The sequence below is a fragment of the Melanostigma gelatinosum genome (genome assembly GCF_949748355.1).
Source record: "Melanostigma gelatinosum genome assembly, chromosome: 19".
In the NCBI taxonomy this organism is placed as follows: Eukaryota; Metazoa; Chordata; class Actinopteri; order Perciformes; family Zoarcidae; genus Melanostigma; species Melanostigma gelatinosum.
This window is the reverse complement of record NC_136652.1, coordinates 22,736,718-22,757,393: the sequence shown is the minus strand read 5'-3', so window position 1 is coordinate 22,757,393 and position 20,676 is coordinate 22,736,718. Positions and strand designations below refer to the sequence as shown.

At 43.9% G+C, this 20,676-nt stretch overlaps 1 protein-coding gene and 1 pseudogene across 3 annotated transcripts; one reads left to right on the top strand and one right to left on the bottom strand.

The window, feature by feature from the left end:
• Positions 1 to 14: 14 nt before the first annotated feature.
• On the bottom strand, positions 15 to 3,731 carry LOC306793097 (activator of 90 kDa heat shock protein ATPase homolog 1-like; annotated as a pseudogene). Its single transcript, XR_013773203.1, has 9 exons — positions 3,537 to 3,731; positions 2,826 to 3,016; positions 2,105 to 2,178; positions 1,902 to 2,019; positions 1,699 to 1,829; positions 1,490 to 1,627; positions 738 to 839; positions 607 to 658; positions 15 to 529 (listed from the first exon to the last, which is right to left on the bottom strand). The product of XR_013773203.1 is annotated as an activator of 90 kDa heat shock protein ATPase homolog 1-like (transcript).
• A 633-nt stretch (positions 3,732 to 4,364) lies between these two features.
• On the top strand, positions 4,365 to 20,589 carry vipas39 (VPS33B interacting protein, apical-basolateral polarity regulator, spe-39 homolog). Of its 2 annotated transcripts, XM_079290847.1 has the most exons (19): positions 4,365 to 4,403; positions 4,905 to 4,997; positions 5,353 to 5,458; positions 5,550 to 5,687; positions 5,772 to 5,810; positions 10,772 to 10,836; positions 10,956 to 11,012; positions 12,860 to 12,952; positions 13,050 to 13,083; positions 13,176 to 13,278; positions 13,386 to 13,413; positions 13,543 to 13,616; positions 13,690 to 13,765; positions 15,158 to 15,292; positions 17,774 to 17,815; positions 17,888 to 18,064; positions 19,955 to 20,044; positions 20,131 to 20,235; positions 20,358 to 20,589. In XM_079290847.1, exons 2-19 carry the CDS (start codon positions 4,905 to 4,907, stop codon positions 20,376 to 20,378), a joined length of 1,476 nt encoding a protein of 491 aa, XP_079146973.1. In that variant the 5' UTR covers positions 4,365 to 4,403; the 3' UTR covers positions 20,379 to 20,589. The 2 variants fall into 2 exon arrangements, with proteins under 2 accessions (XP_079146973.1, XP_079146974.1); XM_079290848.1 differs by lacking the exon at positions 17,774 to 17,815.
• The last annotated feature ends 87 nt before the right edge of the window (positions 20,590 to 20,676 follow it).

The following is a 20,676-nucleotide window of genomic DNA, read 5'->3' as shown; positions in this document are numbered from 1 at the left end:
GTGTTGATGTTTTATTACTTTATTTTCAGTAAACATTTTATTTTTGCTGCTTTAATGAAACAATTAAAAAAAGAAAAAAAAACAATGACTCAGATGACAGAACCAATCAGTCATCGACAGGAAGACTTGAACTAGCCAAACTTTATTGACACAATGATTCAGACACAACGGATCAAACCGTTGGTTTAGTTGGTTCTTTTTTTTAAACTTCTGATGGAGCTGGGCTGACACTTAGTCTTCATGCTCATCTAAACTATGCTAAACTATGCTACCATGCTGTGAGCCTCCATGAAACCTTTGAACTGTTCCTTTAAGACGTTGATGTCACGCTCACGTAATGACACAGTTCAGCCTCTAGGGGGCGGAGCCTCTCATTATCCAAACACCTGTTTGATGGCCCTGAAGTAGAAGCGGCTCCATCCCTCTCTGGTGGACTCCTCCTCTCCTTCAGGGACTCCTCCACACTCCATCCTCAGCGCCGTCTCGTCTCCTCGCTCCTCCAGCTCCAGACTGACGGAGGCGTAGTGTTCTGAAGGAGACAAAGCTCAGATGTCAGATTGTCCCTGAACTCACCAGCAGAGAAGGTTCTCCTCATCACAGACGTACCACTGGGCCACGTTCTGAACCGCCACCTCATCTCGATCCTTCGGTTCGGTACCTGAGGGGAGGAGCGACGGTCTGGTTACCATGGTGATGCGACAACTCTGCACCGATTGGCTGAGCAGCTGTTACCTCACCAGCTGTGTGAACTCTCCTCTGACGCTGCCGTCCAACATCTGGAACTGTCCTCCTCTCCGACCGTCCACCCGAGCAGCCGAGCGAGTGAACACCTGCACGAACTGAGGAGAAGGTCAAATACATTTATACGTACGATTTCTTAAAACCGTTTGGAAAGTATTGACTCCTGCAGCCACAAACATTTCACTGGCACTACTCCATCTCGGTCTCTTTAGCAATATTCACATGGTGTTATTAGAAGCTGCAATATTGTATTACTACTACACTGCAATACTACTACAATACTGCATCACCACCACAAAACTGCAGTACTACTACAACACTGCATTACTAGGCAAGGCAAGTTTATTTGTATAGCACATTTCAACAACGAGGCAATTCAAAGTGCTTCACATAAAACCGTTATGCCTGGTGTTACCCTGATCTGTCCTGGTCTGACCTGGTGTTACCCTGATCTGTCCTGGTCTGACCTGGTGTTACCCTGATCTGTCCTGGTCTGACCTGGTTTTACCCTGATCTGTCCTGGTCTGACCTGGTTTTACCCTGGTCTGTTCTGGTTCGGCCTGGTTTCACCCTGGTCTGTTCTGGTCTGACCTGGTTTTACCCTGGTCTGTTCTGGTTCGGCCTGGTTTCACCCTGGTCTGTTCTGGTCTGACCTGGTTTTACCCTGGTCTGTTCTGGTTCGGCCTGGTTTTACCCTGGTCTGAACTGGTTCGGCCTAGTTTTACCCTGGCCTGTTCTGGTCTGGTACCTCCTGGCTGATGAAGGTCCTGTACAGCTCATCAGGAGACGTTTGGAAGGTTTCCGTCAGATTAAAGGTGCAGGTTTTGATAGGAACACCTGGGAGGGAGGGGGCGGGGCCAGAGGAACACCTGGGGGTGGAGCTTTTCTGTAGGATAAAACAGAGGTCAGAGGTTACTTCCACACCGGTCTCAGCTGAATGTCTGGATGTGTAACTACCTGAGCTCTACTGGTCTGGATCTGGTTATTCTGGGTCTGAGCTATACTGGTCTGGATCTGGTCCTTCTGGTTCTGAGGTTCAGATGGATCCGGTTGGTCGGCCTTAGCGAGGATCATACCTTGACTGAACTCTATGAGGTCACTCAGGTTACTACAGGGATCATCACTGATTGGTTAGGGTAGATGCATTCTGGGTAACGGACCTGATTTGAGCCGGTGGACGAACTCGCCCAGAACCCTCCGGACCTCCTGAACGCCGGTCTTCTTCATGAGGCCGAGGAGCGGCGTGTCGGGCTGGTCTTTGCACAGAGACACCGAGATCTGGACGGGAATGAGGTGATCAATATGATGATCAATTCATCTATCAGTACAGCGATCAATACCAGGAACAGGAAGTAGTACGAACGTCGAGGTCGTTCTCGTCCGATAAGTTAGAAACGTCAACGGTTCCTCTGAACTTCACGCCGCTGTTGGACGTCCCTGCAGACAAGAAACAGTTAACACCACAGAAGAAGAGCTGGATATCAAACCCAAAGACGTTTTTAACTTTTATCTTCACGGTGGCACAAACATTTTAGTTATCGGACGCTCATCGTTCTTGTTTTTAGCTTTGAGAAGCTAACGTCACAAAGAGACACATAGTACTGTTAAAATAACATGTTAGCATGTTTGTCTTGTTAGCATGTTTGTCTTGTTGGTATGTTTGTCATGTTAGCATGTTTGTCTTGTTAGCATGTTTGTCATGTTAGCATGTTTGTCTTGTCAGCATGTTTGTCTTGTTAGTATGTTTGTCATGTTAGCATGTTTGTCTTGTCAGCATGTTTGTCTTGTCAGCATGTTTGTCATGTTAGCATGTTTGTCTTGTCAGCATGTTTGTCTTGTTAGTATGTTTGTCATGTTAGCATGTTTGTCTTGTCAGTATGTTTATCATGTTAGCATGTTTGTCTTGTCAGCATGTTTGTGATGTTAGTATGTTTGTCATGTTAGCATGTTTGTCTTGTCAGCATGTTTGTCTTGTTAGTATGTTTGTCATGTTAGCATGTTTGTCTTGTCAGCATGTTTGTCATGTTTGCGTGTGTGTCTTGTTAGCATGTTAGCATGTTTGTCATGATGTCATCATGACTGACCCAGCCAGCTGGCCCTCAGCCTCCACTCATAGAAGAAGAAGAGTTTTCCTCTCCGGTTGTTGATGGAAGATTCTCCTTCAAGTCCGTCGACCTCCGTCAGCTCAACTACACCCTCCGGCCCTTTAAGAGAGACTCCTAGGAGGAGGTCACGGAGTAGCACCGAGGACCAGGAGCTCACATCACGCTCTGTCCTAAGGAGGAGGAGGAGGAGGAGGAAATAGAATGAGTTGATGATGCAGAGCTAGTCATATAGCCTCGCCCTCCTCTGACAGGACATTTAAAAATATCTGAACAGCTGGAGGATCGAATAACAAAGACACTCTATTATATATAATAATATATTATTATTTATAATATATTATAATGTTATAATATAGTATGTGATAATATTAGATATTATAGTATATTATAATATATTATATAGTATAATATATATAGTATATATTATACTATCTGTATTATAATATAATACACGATATTATATGTTATAATAGATTATATCTATTATAATACAATAATAACTTGTTTTACATCTGTCAGATGATGTTTGAGTTTCTTCTCTGTGGTCCACTAACAATAATAATAATGGCAATAGTAATAATGATAATAACAATAGTAATAATGACAATAACAATCGTAATAATATTAATGACAATAGTAATAATAATAACAATAATAGTAGTAATAACAATAATAATAATAAATACAGACCAGTGCCAGTTGTTGACGTTTGTTCCGTCTGCTCAACGATCCATCGAGGATCTCCTTCACCCCATTTAGCCATCAGTACTGAGTACTGCTGTAGTATATGTACTGTACTAATATACTGTAGTACTTGCTGTAGTATCACTGCTGTACTTGCTGTAGTAATACTGCTCTACTTACTGTACTTGTATTCTGACCAGCTGTCCTTAAACGTCTGAGTCTCTGACTTTTTAGATGAAACATGAAACTACTTCATTCTTTCTACTTCCTGTAGAGCCTTTCAAAGTAAACCTCCAGTAATAGTAAATATAATAAACTTTATTACTACAACACTTTTCAAACCAAAGTCACAGAAGCTTAGTGAGACAAAATCAGACTGACGATGATCAAACATTATAGTACTATCGTACTATAGTGCGATAGTACTATAGTATTAAAACGGATCCGTCATTATATACTACATTAAATCACTTATTAACATCAAAAATATGTTTTTCCCATTTTTAAAGGTAATTTTTTCTTTTGTCTACATTTCACCACTTTATATTTTATTTATTTTACTTTTTCATTTTTTAAATTGTGTAATTTTTAAATTGTTTTGTCCAGTTTGTTTGATTTAAACGTAATAAATAAATGTTATTCTGAATGAAAGATTAAATAAAATAAACGTATTTATATTTGGTTCACATTTCATTCGGTTGACGTAATGAAAACTTCTGTTAATATTTTACTTTAGTTATTATGTCTTTAATTATTATATTTGTGCTTATCACTTCGGCTGTTTCATTGTTCACTACAACTCCCAGCAGCCTGTGCGCTGCCGGAAGTCGTGAAGCCTCCGTCAAAGAAGAAGAGTAGCAGCTACAACTGAAGGTAAACGCAGCTGATCGGTTCCGATCGGTTCCGATCGATTATCGTGTTTTAAACTCATGTATGCTGGATCAAAGAACAGGTTCTGGGTGCGCGTGAGGACGATTACTGTTACCGCCGTTTGTCAACGTGGAACAAAGAGTTACATCCGGGTTACACACTGGTGTATCTGTTAGCATGCTATGCTAACAGATAACATCCAAGCTGGGACACAGAATATACAGAATACACAGAATATACACACAGATTGAATATACACAGGATGTACAGAATACACACACAGAGTAGAATACACACAGAATGCATAAAATATGCACACAGAATACACACAATATGCACACAGAATACACACAATATGCACACAGAATACACACAGTATGCACACAGTATACAGGTAAATACACAGCTGAACATCAGCCAGCTGACATGTTAGCTTCTGACTCTAAAATCTCGTGAAGCTCTTCTTCGTGTTGACAGTTTAAATAAAGTTCTTTGTTTGTCCAGATGATGAAGAGTAAAGCAGACGAGGAAGACTACTGGAACAGCTCCAAGTTTAAAGCCTTCACCTTCGATGATGAAGATGACGAGTTCAGCCGGGTGAGACCCAAATCTACCTATACAGGTGTACTGACAGACAGGTGCACAGACACACGGGTGCACAGACACACGGGTGCACTGACACACGGGTGCACTGACAGACAGGTGCACTGACAGACAGGTGCACAGACACACGGGTGCACTGACACACGGGTGTACTGACAGACAGGTGCACTGACAGACAGTTGCACTGACACACGGGTGTACTGACAGACGGGTGCACTGACAGACGGGTGCACAGACACGCGGGTGCACAGACACGCGGGTGCACAGACAGACGGATGCACTGACAGACAGGTGCACTGACAGACAGGTGCACTGACAGACCTTGAAGTGTTGACATTGTGTTCTCCAGTTGAATGAGTCGAAGCGGGCGGTGAACAGCATTCGCTGCCTGGTGGAGGAAGATGATGAGGAAGAAGAGGTGGAGAAGGTCAGCTGGAGTGGAGAACCTGTCGGCAGTAAGACATGACTGTTGTTATTAAAACACCGAGTTAGAATCGTGAGCTGTGATTGGCTGCAGGGTTACGATCATTTCCTGTGTCTCCTCAGGTATTTCCTGGTCGGTCAGTGAGACGGCAGCGTCCAATCAGAAAACAGACAGAGAGCCCGCCTTCCCCAAAATCAACACAGACACAGTGACGATCAGCAAGAGTCACTCAGGATACTCTCTGAGCTCTCTATTCAAAGGTGAGACAGATGAGACAGACAGGTGAGACAGGTGGACAGACAGGTGACTGAAACACACTGAAGGTTAAATCTGTTTCTCTGCAGGAAAAACGAAAGGAGGAAACTTCCAGTCGTTCACTGACTGTGAGTCTGAACTACACTCTGAGAGAGAGGGACAGAGTGTGAGACTGAAAGAGAGAGAGTGACAGAGTGTGAGAGACTGAAAGAGTTAGAGAGAGAGTGACAGAGTGTGAGAGACTGAAAGAGTTAGAGAGAGAGTGAGAGAGAGGCACAGAGTGTGAGAGACTGAAAGAGTTAGAGAGAGAGTGACAGAGTGTGAGAGACTGAAAGAGTTGGAGTGAGAGAGAGGGACAGAGTGTGAGAGACTGAAAGAGTTAGAGAGAGAGTGAGAGAGAGGGACAGAGTGTGAGAGACTGAAAGAGTTAGAGAGAGTGAGAAAGAGGCACAGAGTGTGAGAGACTGAAAGAGTTGGAGAGAGAGGGACAGAGTGTGAGAGACTGAAAGAGTTAGAGAGCGAGTGAGAGAGAGGCACAGAGTGAGAGACTGAAAGAGTGAGAGAGAGGCACAGAGTGTGAGAGACTGAAAGAGTTGGAGTGAGAGAGAGGGACAGAGTGTGAGAGACTGAAAGAGTTAGAGAGAGAGTGAGAGAGAGGGACAGAGTGTGAGAGACTGAAAGAGTTAGAGAGAGAGTGAGAAAGAGGCACAGAGTGTGAGAGACTGAAAGAGTTGGAGAGAGAGGGACAGAGTGTGAGAGACTGAAAGAGTTAGAGAGCGAGTGAGAGAGAGGCACAGAGTGAGAGAGAGGCACAGAGTGTGAGAGACTGAAAGAGTTAGAGAGAGAGTGACAGAGTGTGAGAGACTGAAAGAGTTAGAGAGAGAGTGAGAGAGAGGCACAGAGTGTGAGAGACTGAAAGAGTTGGAGAGAGAGTGAGAGAGAGGGACAGAGTTTGAGAGACTGAAAGAGTTAGAGAGAGAGTGAGAGAGAGGGACAGTGTGAGAGACTGAAAGAGTTAGAGAGAGAGTGAGAGAGAGGGACAGAGTGTGAGAGACTGAAAGAGTTAGAGAGAGAGTGAGAGAGAGTGACAGTGTGAGAGACTGAAAGAGTTAGAGAGAGAGTGAGAGAGAGGCACAGAGTGTGAGAGACTGAAAGAGTTGGAGAGAGAGTGAGAGAGAGGGACAGAGTGTGAGAGACTGAAAGAGTTAGAGAGAGAGTGAGAGAGAGGGACAGAGTGTGAGCGACTGAAAGAGTTAGAGAGAGAGTGAGAGAGAGTGACAGAGTGTGAGAGACTGAAAGAGTTGGAGAGAGAGTGAGAGAGAGGGACAGAGTGTGAGAGACTGAAAGAGTTGGAGAGAGGGACAGAGTGTGAGAGACTGAAATAGTTAGAGAGAGAGTGAGAGAGAGTGACAGAGTGTGAGAGACTGAAAGAGTTGGAGAGAGAGTGAGAGAGAGGGACAGAGTGTGAGAGACTGAAAGAGTTAGAGAGAGAGTGAGAGAGAGGCACAGAGTGTGAGAGACTGAAAGAGTTGGAGAGAGAGTGAGAGAGAGTGACAGAGTGTGAGAGACTGAAAGAGTTAGAGAGAGAGAGAGAGAGAGAGGCACAGAGTGTGAGAGACTGAAAGAGTTGGAGAGAGAGTGAGAGAGAGGCACAGAGTGTGAGAGACTGAAAGAGTTGGAGAGAGAGTGACAGAGTGTGAGAGACTGAAAGAGTTGGAGAGAGTGAGAGAGAGTGACAGAGTGTGAGAGACTGAAAGAGTTAGAGAGAGAGTGACAGAGTGTGAGAGACTGAAAGAGTTAGAGAGAGAGTGAGAGAGAGGGACAGAGTGTGAGAGACTGAAAGAGTTAGAGAGAGAGTGACAGTGTGAGAGACTGAAAGAGTTGGAGAGAGATTGAGAGAGAGGCACAGAGTGTGAGAGACTGAAAGAGTTGGAGAGAGAGTGACAGAGTGTGAGAGACTGAAAGAGTTGGAGAGAGAGTGAGAGAGAGTGACAGAGTGTGAGAGACTGAAAGAGTTGGAGAGAGAGTGAGAGAGAGTGACAGAGTGTGAGAGACTGAAAGAGTTAGAGAGAGAGTGAGAGAGAGGCACAGAGTGTGAGAGACTGAAAGAGTTGGAGAGAGAGGAACAGAGTGTGAGAGACTGAAATAGTTAGAGAGAGAGTGAGAGAGAGTGACAGAGTGTGAGAGACTGAAAGAGTTGGAGAGAGAGTGAGAGAGAGGGACAGAGTGTGAGAGACTGAAAGAGTTGGAGAGAGAGTGAGAGAGAGGCACAGAGTGTGAGAGACTGAAAGAGTTGGAGAGAGAGTGAGAGAGAGTGACAGAGTGTGAGAGACTGAAAGAGTTGGAGAGAGAGTGACAGAGTGTGAGAGACTGAAAGAGTTAGAGAGAGAGTGAGAGAGAGGCACAGAGTGTGAGAGACTGAAAGAGTTGGAGAGATTTTTTTTTTTGATTTTTTAAAAAACCTTTATTTTACGTTTTTTTTTTGGTCTTTCCTCAAACAAACAAAACATCGTTGCCGTGGCAATGGATTTGAAGCAACTCTTCACAAAAAAAACAAAACAAAAACCAATCAAAATAGTGTCTTTTCACAATATGTACAAGAATCGTTGAGTTCATTTCGCTCTGTACTTAATCCTAGATCTGAAAAACTGATCTGTAGAGTCAGGAGTTCAGGATGCTCCTGTTCCGCCGGTTGAGTCCTCAGAGGGTCACAGCATGCTGCTGAGACCTGGAGTCCTCAGAGGGTCACAGCATGCTGCTGAGACCTGGGTCGTGCCGTCCTGGATGCCCGTCCTGGCTCCGTCCCCCAGCGGTCCGTGAAACAGCCGGTGTGGGGACGTGGGCCCCGGTCTCTTTACTTTGCTCCATCTTTGTCCATCTCCTTCCGTATTGTCTGAACTATTTTCTTTAGTCTGAAGCCCTCCTGCTTCGTGAGACCTCCTCTGTCCTCATGTGCGATCTGGCCGAGCTGGAGAGCTTCTCCGTGTCAGAGAGGTAGTCCTCCACTCTGGCTCCTTTCACGTTCTTGCTTTTTTTCAGATACTCCTGTATCTCCGCCACGCTGTATCCTTCAGAGTCCTTACGGCTGCCGGCCTCGTGTTTAGAGGGCTCACTCTCAGCAGCAGCGTCCTTCTCCAGACTGGATTCAGCGTCTTTCTCCAGACTGGATTCAGCGTCTTTCTCCAGACTGGATTCAGCATCGTTCCCCAGACTGGATTCAGAGTCCGTCTCCAGACTGGGCTCACTCTCAGCAGCACCTACACTTGCTGTCATCGCCACTTTCTTGGCCTGTGAATTGCCACGACTTTCCCCCTTCTTTCTCTTCAGCCGAGGAACCTTGAGCTGCTCCTCGTCTTCCTCCATATCTACCTCACTACCGTCCTCCACCTGTCCTCCAGTACTCTTCCCCACTCCCTGCAGCCCACTTGGCCCATCCACCCTCACCTCCTGGGCCACACCCGTCCCCTCCACCCTCACCTCTTGGGCCACACGTATCGCCTCCCCCCTCACCTCCTGGGCCACACTTGTCTCCTCCACCCTCGCCTCCTGGGCCACACTTGCCTCCTCCAGCCTCGCCTCATGAGCTCCACTTGTTCCCTCATGTCCATCCTGCTTCTCCCCTCTGCCCTCCTCCTCAGTGCCTTTCTGGTTCTGGTCCTCATGAGACCCGGTTTCCCCCGGACACTCTCTGCTCATATGCCCTTCTTTCCCACAGCTGTAGCATTTAAACTCATCAGTCTTCGCAAAAATGACATAGTCGAAGTCCTCTACCGTGATTTTGAACACGAGGTTCACCTCCCTGCTCCTGTTGCTGGGGATCATGCGGACCTGTCTCCTGTGAGACACTACGTGTTTTAACAGCGGGGACTTAAACCCAGAGGACATTCTCCTAACCGGAGACACCACCTTCCCGTGTTTGGCCAGCTCTCTGATGATGTCCTCGTTCCTAATGAACGGAGGAACGTTCGATACGGTGACTGTTACTGCCGGTGAGCTGAGAGCGTAAGCGGGTAGGAAAAGCTCGCCCACCTCCACCCCGGTCTCCGCCACCACTTCCGCAGCTTCAACGCAATCCAAAAATACGACCACATTGCTGTTCATCCGTGCTGCGGACTTCACGCTGCTGTGGCCGATAAGATCACCTACTGCCAGACTGATCTGCTCCACCGAACACCCGAACAGCGGCGGGATCCTCACCCCGTGCTTCCTGGTCAAATCACTGAGGCTCATGGCGGCGCCTAGCCGCCGACAGCTCGCGCTGATCGGCTACAAACACCCCCAAACAAAGTCCCTAAAAGTGCACACACACCCCGTGAACCCTCCACACTACACTACACTATCATCCCCAACATTACCCAACGAAGAAAAATGTCGAAAAACACGTTAATTCTCGCTCTCAAAAACTCCGCTCCCGCAGCTCCGCACACCTCCGTCCACTCAGAGAGAGAGAGAGAGAGAGAGAGAGTGAGAGAGAGTGACAGAGTGTGAGAGACTGAAAGAGTTGGAGAGAGAGTGAGAGAGAGGGACAGAGTGTGAGAGACTGAAAGAGTTAGAGAGAGAGTGAGAGAGAGTGACAGAGTGTGAGAGACTGAAAGAGTTGGAGAGGGACAGAGTGTGAAAGAGTTAGAGAGAGAGTGAGAGAGAGTGACAGAGTGTGAGAGACTGAAAGAGTTAGAGAGAGAGTGAGAGAGAGGGACAGAGTGTGAGAGACTGAAAGAGTTAGAGAGAGAGTGAGAGAGAGGGACAGAGTGTGAGAGACTGAAAGAGTTAGAGAGAGAGTGAGAGAGAGTGACAGAGTGTGAGAGACTGAAAGAGTTAGAGAGAGAGTGAGAGAGAGGGACAGAGTGTGAGAGACTGAAAGAGTTAGAGAGAGAGTGAGAGAGAGTGACAGAGTGTGAGAGACTGAAAGAGTTGGAGAGAGAGTGAGAGAGAGGGACAGAGTGTGAGAGACTGAAAGAGTTAGAGAGAGAGTGAGAGAGAGTGACAGAGTGTGAGAGACTGAAAGAGTTAGAGAGAGAGTATGGAGCGAGGTAGAAAGTGAGCTTATGGATGAGTGACTGAGACTGATGTTGATGTTTCTGTGTTTTAGCACTCAGTGACTCGTCTGTCAGGCTCTACGCTCCAGAACTCAGACAACCCAAATCAGAATACAAGGTAATCTGATTAAAGACTAACAATCTGATTAAAGTAATCTGATTTAAAGACTGTAAAGCTGCTCATCAGGTTCTTTTTTCTGGTGTACGAATGATGATGTCATCATGTTGTGTCATCAGGACTATGTCAGTGATTGGTCGCCTGAAGAAACGGTCCAGAGAATGCAGCAGGGAAAGGTAAGGTAGTATTACAGAGGTAGTATTACAGAGGTAGTATTACAGAGGTAGTGTTACCGGGGTAGTATTACAGGGGTAGTGTTACAGGGGTAGTGTTACAGAGGTAGTGTTACAGAGGTAGTATTACAGAGGTAGTATTACAGGGGTAGTATTACAGGGGTAGTATTACAGAGGTAGTGTTACAGGGGTAGTGTTACAGAGGTAGTGTTACAGAGGTAGTATTACAGAGGTAGTATTACAGGGGTAGTATTACAGGGGTAGTGTTACAGAGGTAGTGTTACAGAGGTAGTATTACAGAGGTAGTATTACAGGGGTAGTGTTACAGAGGTAGTGTTACAGAGGTAGTATTACAGAGGTAGTATTACAGGGGTAGTATTACAGGGGTAGTGTTACAGAGGTAGTATTACAGAGGTAGTATTACAGGGGTAGTATTACAGTGGTAGCGTTACAGAGGTAGTGTTACAGTACTTCTGTCTCAGTATCCCATGTAGTACTTCTGTCTCAGTATCTCATGTAGTACTTCTGTCTGAGTATCTCATGTAGTACTTCTGTCTGAGTATCTCATGTAGTACTTCTGTCTGAGTATCTCATGTCGTACTTCTGTCTCAGTGTCTCATGTAGTACTTCTGTCTGAGTATCTCATGTGGTACTTCTGTCTGAATATCTCATGTGGTACTTCTGTCTCGGTATCTCATGAGGTACTTCTGTCTGAGTATCTCATGTAGTACTTCTGTCTGAGTATCTCATGTCGTACTTCTGTCTCAGTGTCTCATGTAGTACTTCTGTCTGAGTATCTCATGTGGTACTTCTGTCTGAATATCTCATGTGGTACTTCTGTCTCGGTATCTCATGAGGTACTTCTGTCTCGGTATCTCATGAGGTACTTCTGTCTCGGTATCTCATGAGGTACTTCTGTCTCGGTATCTCATGTGGTACTTCTGTCTCGGTATCTCATGTGGTACTTCTGTCTCAGTATCTCATGTAGTACTTCTGTCTCAGTATCTCATGTAGTACTTCTGTCTGAGTATCTCATGTAGTACTTCTGTCTGAGTATCTCATGTAGTACTTCTGTCTGAGTATCTCATGTCGTACTTCTGTCTCAGTGTCTCATGTAGTACTTCTGTCTGAGTTCTCATGTGGTACTTCTGTCTGAATATCTCATGTGGTACTTCTGTCTCGGTATCTCATGAGGTACTTCTGTCTCGGTATCTCATGAGGTACTTCTGTCTCGGTATCTCATGAGGTACTTCTGTCTCGGTATCTCATGAGGTACTTCTGTCTCGGTATCTCATGAGGTACTTCTGTCTCGGTATCTCATGAGGTACTTCTGTCTCGGTATCTCATGTGGTACTTCTGTCTCGGTATCTCATGTGGTACTTCTGTCTCGGTATCTCATGAGGTACTTCTGTCTCGGTATCTCATGAGGTACTTCTGTCTCGGTATCTCATGTGGTACTTCTGTCTCGGTATCTCATGAGGTACTTCTGTCTGAGTATCTCATGTAGTACTTCTGTCTGAGTATCTCATGTCGTACTTCTGTCTCAGTGTCTCATGTAGTACTTCTGTCTGAGTATCTCATGTAGTACTTCTGTCTGAGTATCTCATGTAGTACTTCTGTCTCGGTATCTCATGAAGTACTTCTGTCTCGGTATCTCATGAAGTACTTCTGTCTCGGTATCTCATGAAGTACTTCTGTCTCGGTATCTCATGTATACTTCTGTCTGAGTATCTCATGTAGTACTTCTGTCTGAGTATCTCATGTAGTACTTCTGTCTCGGTATCTCATGAAGTACTTCTGTCTCGGTATCTCATGTAGTACCACGTTGTATTTCTCTGTGTATGTTTCAGGTTGTGTCTCTCGAGAAGTTTCGTTCTCTTCAGGATAAACTGTTGCTGCTGGATTACGCTGTCACTGCTCACGATGGAAACGTCATCACTGCTGTAACTTTATTCATCATTTGATCCACAACAACAATTTAAAAAGATGATTGTCAATTTTATTAAAAACAACTGACATGTTTTTTTTGTTTTTTTTCAGGTTTTAATATATTTAAAGAGGACTCTGAGTAAAGGTGAGCCTGTTGGTTCAGACTTGTGATCAGTCAGACTTGGTCCTGGATCAGTCTGTCCTGGTGTTAATGACTCTGTGTGTTTTCTTGCTTAGAGGTTTTGTTTCGGGAGCTGGAGTCCAGACAGACGGCTCTGAGACATCTGATCCACTATCTGACTGAAACCAGAGACCAGAGGCTGCTGCTGGAGCTGTTCAGGTATCTACTCGCACCTGAACCTGTACCTGTGCACACCTGAACTCACCTGGTGTGATGTCCATGTCCAGTGTTTATCTGATGTGTTCTGTTCTTCTGGTCGTCCTCAGAGCTCTGGGCCGGATGGAGGATGTGGCGGTACGTATAAACACAGTACTATTACACCAGCAGTACACAGTTCTAGTACTAATACACCAGCAGTACACAGTTCTAGTACTAAAGTATCGGTGGTACACATGTCTGACCTAACTGTGTCCATGGCCACAGCTGTTGCAGTACAAAGAACACCTGAGCATCGCTGATGAAAACAAGAGGCGGGACTTTCTGAAGAGCTGCCTCAGGTGACTCTTGTACAAATATACAAATATTAAACCAAGAAACTTTACTTACTTTATCACATTTGTTTGTTTCCAGTCTTCCATTTTCTCCAGAAGATTCCTCTCATGTTCAGGATCACTACACTTTGCTGGAGAGACAAATTATCATCGAGGTAAAGAACACACAAAACCAGTTTCACCCAGTATTAGTCTGTCTTAAACCAGTATTAGTCTGTCTTAAACCAGTATTAGTCTGTCTTAAACCAGTATTAGTCTGTCTTAAACCAGTATTAGTCTGTCTTAAACCAGTATTAGTCTGTCTTAAACCAGTATTAGACTGTCTTAAACCAGTATTAGTCTGTCTTAAACCAGTATTAGTCTGTCTTAAACCAGTATTAGTCTGTCTTAAACCAGTATTAGTCTGTCTTAAACCAGTATTAGTCTGTCTTAAACCAGTATGAGTCTGTCTTAAACCAGTATGAGTCTGTCTTAAACCAGTATGAGTCTGTCTTAAACCAGTATTAGTCTGTCTTAAACCAGTATTAGTCTGTCTTAAACCAGTATTAGTCTGTCTTAAACCAGTATTAGTCTGTCTTAAACCAGTATTAGACTGTCTTAAACCAGTATTAGTCTGTCTTAAACCAGTATGAGTCTGTCTTAAACCAGTATTAGTCTGTCTTAAACCAGTATTAGTCTGTCTTAAACCAGTATTAGTCTGTCTTAAACCAGTATTAGTCTGTCTTAAACCAGTATGAGTCTGTCTTAAACCAGTATTAGTCTGTCTTAAACCAGTATGAGTCTGTCTTAAACCAGTATTAGTCTGTCTTAAACCAGTATGAGTCTGTCTTAAACCAGTATGAGTCTGTCTTAAACCAGTATTAGTCTGTCTTAAACCAGTATGAGTCTGTCTTAAACCAGTATTAGTCTGTCTTAAACCAGTATTAGTCTGTCTTAAACCAGTATTAGTCTGTCTTAAACCAGTATGAGTCTGTCTTAAACCAGTATGAGTCTGTCTTAAACCAGTATTAGTCTGTCTTAAACCAGTATGAGTCTGTCTTAAACCAGTATGAGTCTGTCTTAAACCAGTATGAGTCTGTCTTAAACCAGTATTAGTCTGTCTTAAACCAGTATTAGTCTGTCTTAAACCAGTATTAGTCTGTCTTAAACCAGTATGAGTCTGTCTTAAACCAGTATGAGTCTGTCTTAAACCAGTATTAGTCTGTCTTAAACCAGTATGAGTCTGTCTTAAACCAGTATGAGTCTGTCTTAAACCAGTATGAGTCTGTCTTAAACCAGTATTAGTCTGTCTTAAACCAGTATTAGTCTGTCTTAAACCAGTATGAGTCTGTCTTAAACCAGTATTAGTCTGTCTTAAACCAGTATGAGTCTGTCTTAAACCAGTATTAGTCTGTCTTAAACCAGTATGAGTCTGTCTTAAACCAGTATGAGTCTGTCTTAAACCAGTATGAGTCTGTCTTAAACCAGTATGAGTCTGTCTTAAACAGACTTTCCATCAGTCAGCTCTCCTAGTTTACTCAAGTTGAAACTGTCTATATTGTTTCCAGACCACCGACCGACAGGCAGAACGTGGTGGAAAGGTGGAAGTTTTCCAGAAGTTTCCCAGAAAAGCTTCGATCCTCAATATGCCGCTGATCACGACACTCTATTACTGCTGCTTCTACCACTACAACGAGTCAGAGGTTAGTCTGAGTTTAACTAAACCAGACTCTACTGGGCCCTGATTCAGAAAGGAACCAGATTATTGAAACCAGTTTAACTGAACCAGAACCTCTTAACGCCCGCGTGCCGTCGGAGTGTTAACTGTACAACTGCTATGTATAGGTAGGCACTGATGCAACATGGTTTTGGAAAGCTAAGATTCTTGTGATTCGATTTTTGCAAATTTATTTCAAGATACAATCACAACAGCAGGTTCACTCAACGCCTCCGTCAGCCCACCAACCCACAAACAAACAGTTACAAAATCGAGGCAACTCACCGATGAAGCCTCATAGTATTCCAGCCATCAATAATATTCCAACGAAAACGCTCTTGTTACATTAACAAAGGTCCAGACGATCCAATCCAGTCAAATATTTAGTCCACAACACATTATTACCATAAATACCCACGGACTGATGTTGCATCATTTCATATTCGCTGGCAGATATGCCTAAATATCTATATATTTTCCAACGTAACTTCAGTTCACATGTAAACATTAACGGTCTCTGGGTCTCAAAATGGCGGCTGCACTCTGACCTTTTGATTGACACCTCACTTGACCCAATAGGAGCTTCCATGTCCTGTCCACAGCCTACAACAGCCAACGAGAGTCCGCGTTGAAGGACAGTGCCCGCCCCTCTTCTTTCGTGTAAAGCTCAATGACTGACACTTCGTACAGCCAATGAAATTTAAAAAATAACGATATACAGCTTCAGGGGTTATATTTACAGCCAGAACACAGAAGTCACCTGCGTAACCGCGAGTCAGGTCCCTGAGAAACATGTGTAGAATATTCATCTTCTGTGGTATAGTTATCAGATCTGAACCTGGACGAGGTCAGACTTCATGCTGCGGTCCCGTTGTGTTTCCAGCTAATAAGTCCAGCTATCGTCATCTGCAGGCATCTCTTTGCAAATGAATATTCAGGCGGAAATAACAACCTTCTACTTCAGTGTGTTCAAACTTCTATTACTCAATGCCAGTAGCACTGACAGTGATTCTGACTGTTGGGGGAAAAAGTTCAGTGTTACCTTTCGAAAGAGACCAAAACCATATACAAGTACTCCAGATGGTTCAAGAACAGCTTTCAGTTTACTTTGGGTACGCCTTGGATCAGCCTTTTAGGCTCATTTTACTGGAGCGGTAGCAGGTTGAACCAGATTATATAAACCAGTTTAACTGAACCAGATTATTTAAACCAGTTTAACTGAACCAGATTATTTAAACCAGTTTAACTGAACCAGATTATTTAAACCAGTTTAACTGAACCAGATTATTTAAACCAGTTTAACTGAACCAGATTATTTACACCAGTTTAACTGAACCAGATTATTTACACCAGTTTAACTGAACCAGATTATTTACACCAGTTTAACTGAACCAGATTATTTAAACCAGTTTAACTGAACCAGATTATTTAAACCAGTTTAACTGAACCAGATTATTTAAACCAGTTTAACTGAACCAGATTATTTACACCAGTTTAACTGAACCAGATTATTTACACCAGTTTAACTGAACCAGATTATATAAACCAGTTTAACTGAACCAGATTATATAAACCAGTTTAACTGAACCAGATTATTTAAACCAGTTTAACTGAACCAGATTATTTAAACCAGTTTAACTGAACCAGATTATTTAAACCAGTTTAACTGAACCAGATTATTTAAACCAGTTTAACTGAACCAGATTATTTACACCAGTTTAACTGAACCAGATTATTTAAACCAGTTTATACAAACCAGTTTAACTGAACCAGATTATTTAAACCAGTTTAACTGAACCAGATTATTTAAACCAGTTTAACTGAACCAGATTATTTAAACCAGTTTAACTGAACCAGATTATTTAAACCAGTTTAACTGAACCAGATTATTTACACCAGTTTAACTGAACCAGATTATTTAAACCAGTTTATACAAACCAGTTTAACTGAACCAGATTATTTAAACCAGTTTATTCAAACCAGTTTAATTTAACCAGATTATTTAAACCAGATTATTTAAACCAGTTTAACCGAACCAGATTATTTAAACCAGTTTAACCGAACCAGATTATTTAAACCAGTTTAACTGAACCAGATTATTTAAACCAGTTTAATTGAACCAGATTATTTAAACCAGTTTATACAAACCAGTTTAACTGAACCAGATTATTTAAAGCAGTTTAACTGAACCAGATTATTTAAACCAGATTATATAAACCAGTTTAACTGAACCAGATTATTTAAACCAGTTTAACTGAACCAGATTATTTAAACCAGATTAAATAAACCAGTTTAACTGAACCAGATTATTTCAACCAGATTATATAAACCAGTTGAACTGAACCAGATTATATAAACCAGTTTAACTGAACCAGATTATTTAAACCAGTTTAACTGAACCAGATTATTTAAACCACACTATTTAAACCAGTTGAACCAGATCAGCTTGTTTCCTTTGTGTTGACAGGGAACCTTCAGCGGTCCGTTGAACATCCGTCAGACTTTCAAGGTGTGAGGAGACGTTGAAACATATTCCAGGTGAAGGTGTGTCCTCGGTCTCTGACTCTGACTCTGCCTCCAGATCTCTGAGAAGCAGTACTTTGTGACGGCGTTGGCGGCGCGGGCGAAGCTGAAGTCGTGGTCGGATGTAGACGCTCTGTTCACCAGCAGGAACTGGCTCGGCTTCACCAGGAAGAAGTCACCGCTCAGCTTCCAACGAGTCGTAGACATCCTGCAGAAGAACTCCGCCCCCACACAGGTGAGGAGGGCGGGGCCTAACTAACATCACCACCCTGGTGTGAGGGGGTTGATTGACAGGTGTGTGTGTGATTGACAGGTGTGTGTGTATGTGTGATTGACAGGTGTGTCGTGTGATTGACAGGTGTGTCCTGTGATTGACAGGTGTGTCCTGTGATTGACAGGTGTGTCTGTGATTGACAGGTGTGTCTGTGATTGACAGGTGTGTGTGTGATTGACAGGTGTGTGTGTGTGTGTGTGTATGTGATTGACAGGTGTGTCCTGTGATTGACAGGTGTGTCCTGTGATTGACAGGTGTGTGTGTGTGATTGACAGGTGTGTCCTGTGATTGACAGGTGTGTCCTGTGATTGACAGGTGTGTGTGAGTGAGATTGACAGGTGTGTGTGAGATTGACGTGTGTGTGTGTGATTGACAGGTGTGTGTGTGATTGACAGGTGTGTGTGTGATTGACAGGTGTGTGTGTGATTGACAGGTGTGTGTGTGATTGACAGGTGTGTGTGTGATTGACAGGTGTGTGTGTGTGATTGACAGGTGTGTGTGTGCGATTGACAGGTGTGTGTATGTGATTGACAGGTGTGTGTGTGTGTGATTGACAGGTGTGTGTGTGTGTGATTGACAGGTGTGTGTGTGTGTGATTGACAGGTGTGTGTGTGTGTGATTGACAGGTGTGTGTGTGTGTGTGATTGACAGCTGTGTGTGTGAGTGATTGACAGGTGTGTGTGTGTGTGATTGACAGGCGTGTGTGTGTGTGTGATTGACAGGCGTGTGTGTGTGTGATTGACAGGTGTGTCATGTGATTGACAGGAGTGTGTGATTGACAGGTGTGTATGTGATTGACAGGTGTGTATGTGATTGACAGGTGTGTATGTGATTGACAGGTGTGTGTGTGTGATTGACAGGTGTGTGTGTGTGTGATTGACAGGTGTGTGTGTGTGTGATTGACAGGTGTGTGTGTGAGTGATTGACAGGTGTGTGATTGACAGGTGTGTGTGTGTGTGTGTGATTGACAGGTGTGTCTGTGATTGACAGGTGTGTGTGTGATTGACAGGTGTGTCTGTGATTGACAGGTGTGTGTGTGATTGACAGGCGTGTGTGTGTGTGATTGACAGGTGTGTCATGTGATTGACAGGAGTGTGTGATTGACAGGTGTATGTGATTGACAGGTGTATGTGATTGACAGGTGTGTATGTGATTGACAGGTGTGTATGTGATTGACAGGTGTGTATGTGATTGACAGGTGTGTGTGTGTGTGATTGACAGGTGTGTGTGTGTGTGATTGACAGGTGTGTGTGTCTGTGATTGACAGGTGTCCTGTGATTAACAGGTGTGTGTGTGTGTGATTAACAGGTGTGTGTGTGTGTGTGATTAACAGGTGTGTGTGTGATTGACAGGTGTGTCTGTGATTGACAGGTGTGTCTGTGGTTGACAGGTGTGTCCTGTAATTGACAGGTGTGTCCTGTGATTGATAGGTGTGTATGTGATTGACAGGTGTGTGTGATTGACAGGTGTGTGTGTCTGTGTGATTGACAGGTGTGTGTGTGTGTTTGATTGACAGGTGTGTGTGTCTGTGATTGACAGCTGTGCCCTGTGATTGACAGCTGTGCCGTGTGATTGACAGCTGTGTCTGTGATTGACAGGTGTGTATGTGATTGACAGGTGTCCTGTGATTAACAGGTGCGTGTGTGTGTGTGTGATTGGCATGTGTGCCCTGTGATTGACAGGTGTGTCCTGTGATTGACAGGTGTCTGTGATTGACAGGTGTCTGTGATTGACAGGTGTGTATGTGATTGACAGGTGTTTCCTGTGATTGACAGCTATGTCCTGTGATTGACAGGTGTCTGTGATTGACATCTATGTCCTGTAATTGACAGGTGTGTCTGTGATTGACAGGTGCTGCAGGACTACGTGGCGCTGGTTGATGATGCAGAGCTCAGGATCTCTTTGGCTCAAAAATACAAGTGTCATGACATCGTCATCAACGTGAGACTGTTAATATTAATGCTGTTCTGTGATTGGATGATATGTAAATGATGTCATGATGACTGGCATGTCTCTGGGCCAATCAGACGTACCGGGACTTGAGGGACCGGCAGCAGTTGATAGGATACCGACGGAAGGTGGAGAGAGGATCAACGGAGGAGAAGAAGATAGAGGAGCTGCTCAACAACACGGTGAGGAGGAGGAGGAGGAGGAGGAGGAGGAGGAGGAGGAGGAGGAGGAGGAGGAGGAGGAGGAGGAGGAGGAGGAGGAGGAGTCACCATTTGATCTGTCATGTTTTTTTCTTCTTTTTCAGCAAATCCGGTGGAAGAACTAAATTATCTCGTTTCATTTGAAGACTTTTATTTTGAAACAAAAAAGCTCTTTCCTGAAGAGAAGCGCCGTCACCGTGACAACGGAGGCGTCCAATCAGATCACATCTGCGTCTCATTGGTCACAGAGACCAGCGCTGACTTTGACTCCGCCCACAGAACACAGGGTGGGGTTTGATTTTATGAATATTAATGTTGAAAAAATAAATAAATATTTAAAACAGATCACTGTCACGTCATCAATTCAAAGAATTAAAATAAATCAACTCATCCAAACACAGACGACGTATCAACGTATCGCAC

Excerpts from the sequence above, each read along its gene's own strand:
- vipas39 (XM_079290847.1), top strand. The coding sequence starts at position 4,905 with ATGATGAAGAGTAAAGCAGACGAGGAAGACTACTGGAACAGCTCCAAG. Across the intron at positions 11,013-12,859 it reads AGAGAATGCAGCAGGGAAAG|GTTGTGTCTCTCGAGAAGTT; the intron begins GTAAGGTAGTAT and ends TGTATGTTTCAG. Across the intron at positions 18,065-19,954 it reads AGAACTCCGCCCCCACACAG|GTGCTGCAGGACTACGTGGC; the intron begins GTGAGGAGGGCG and ends TGTGATTGACAG.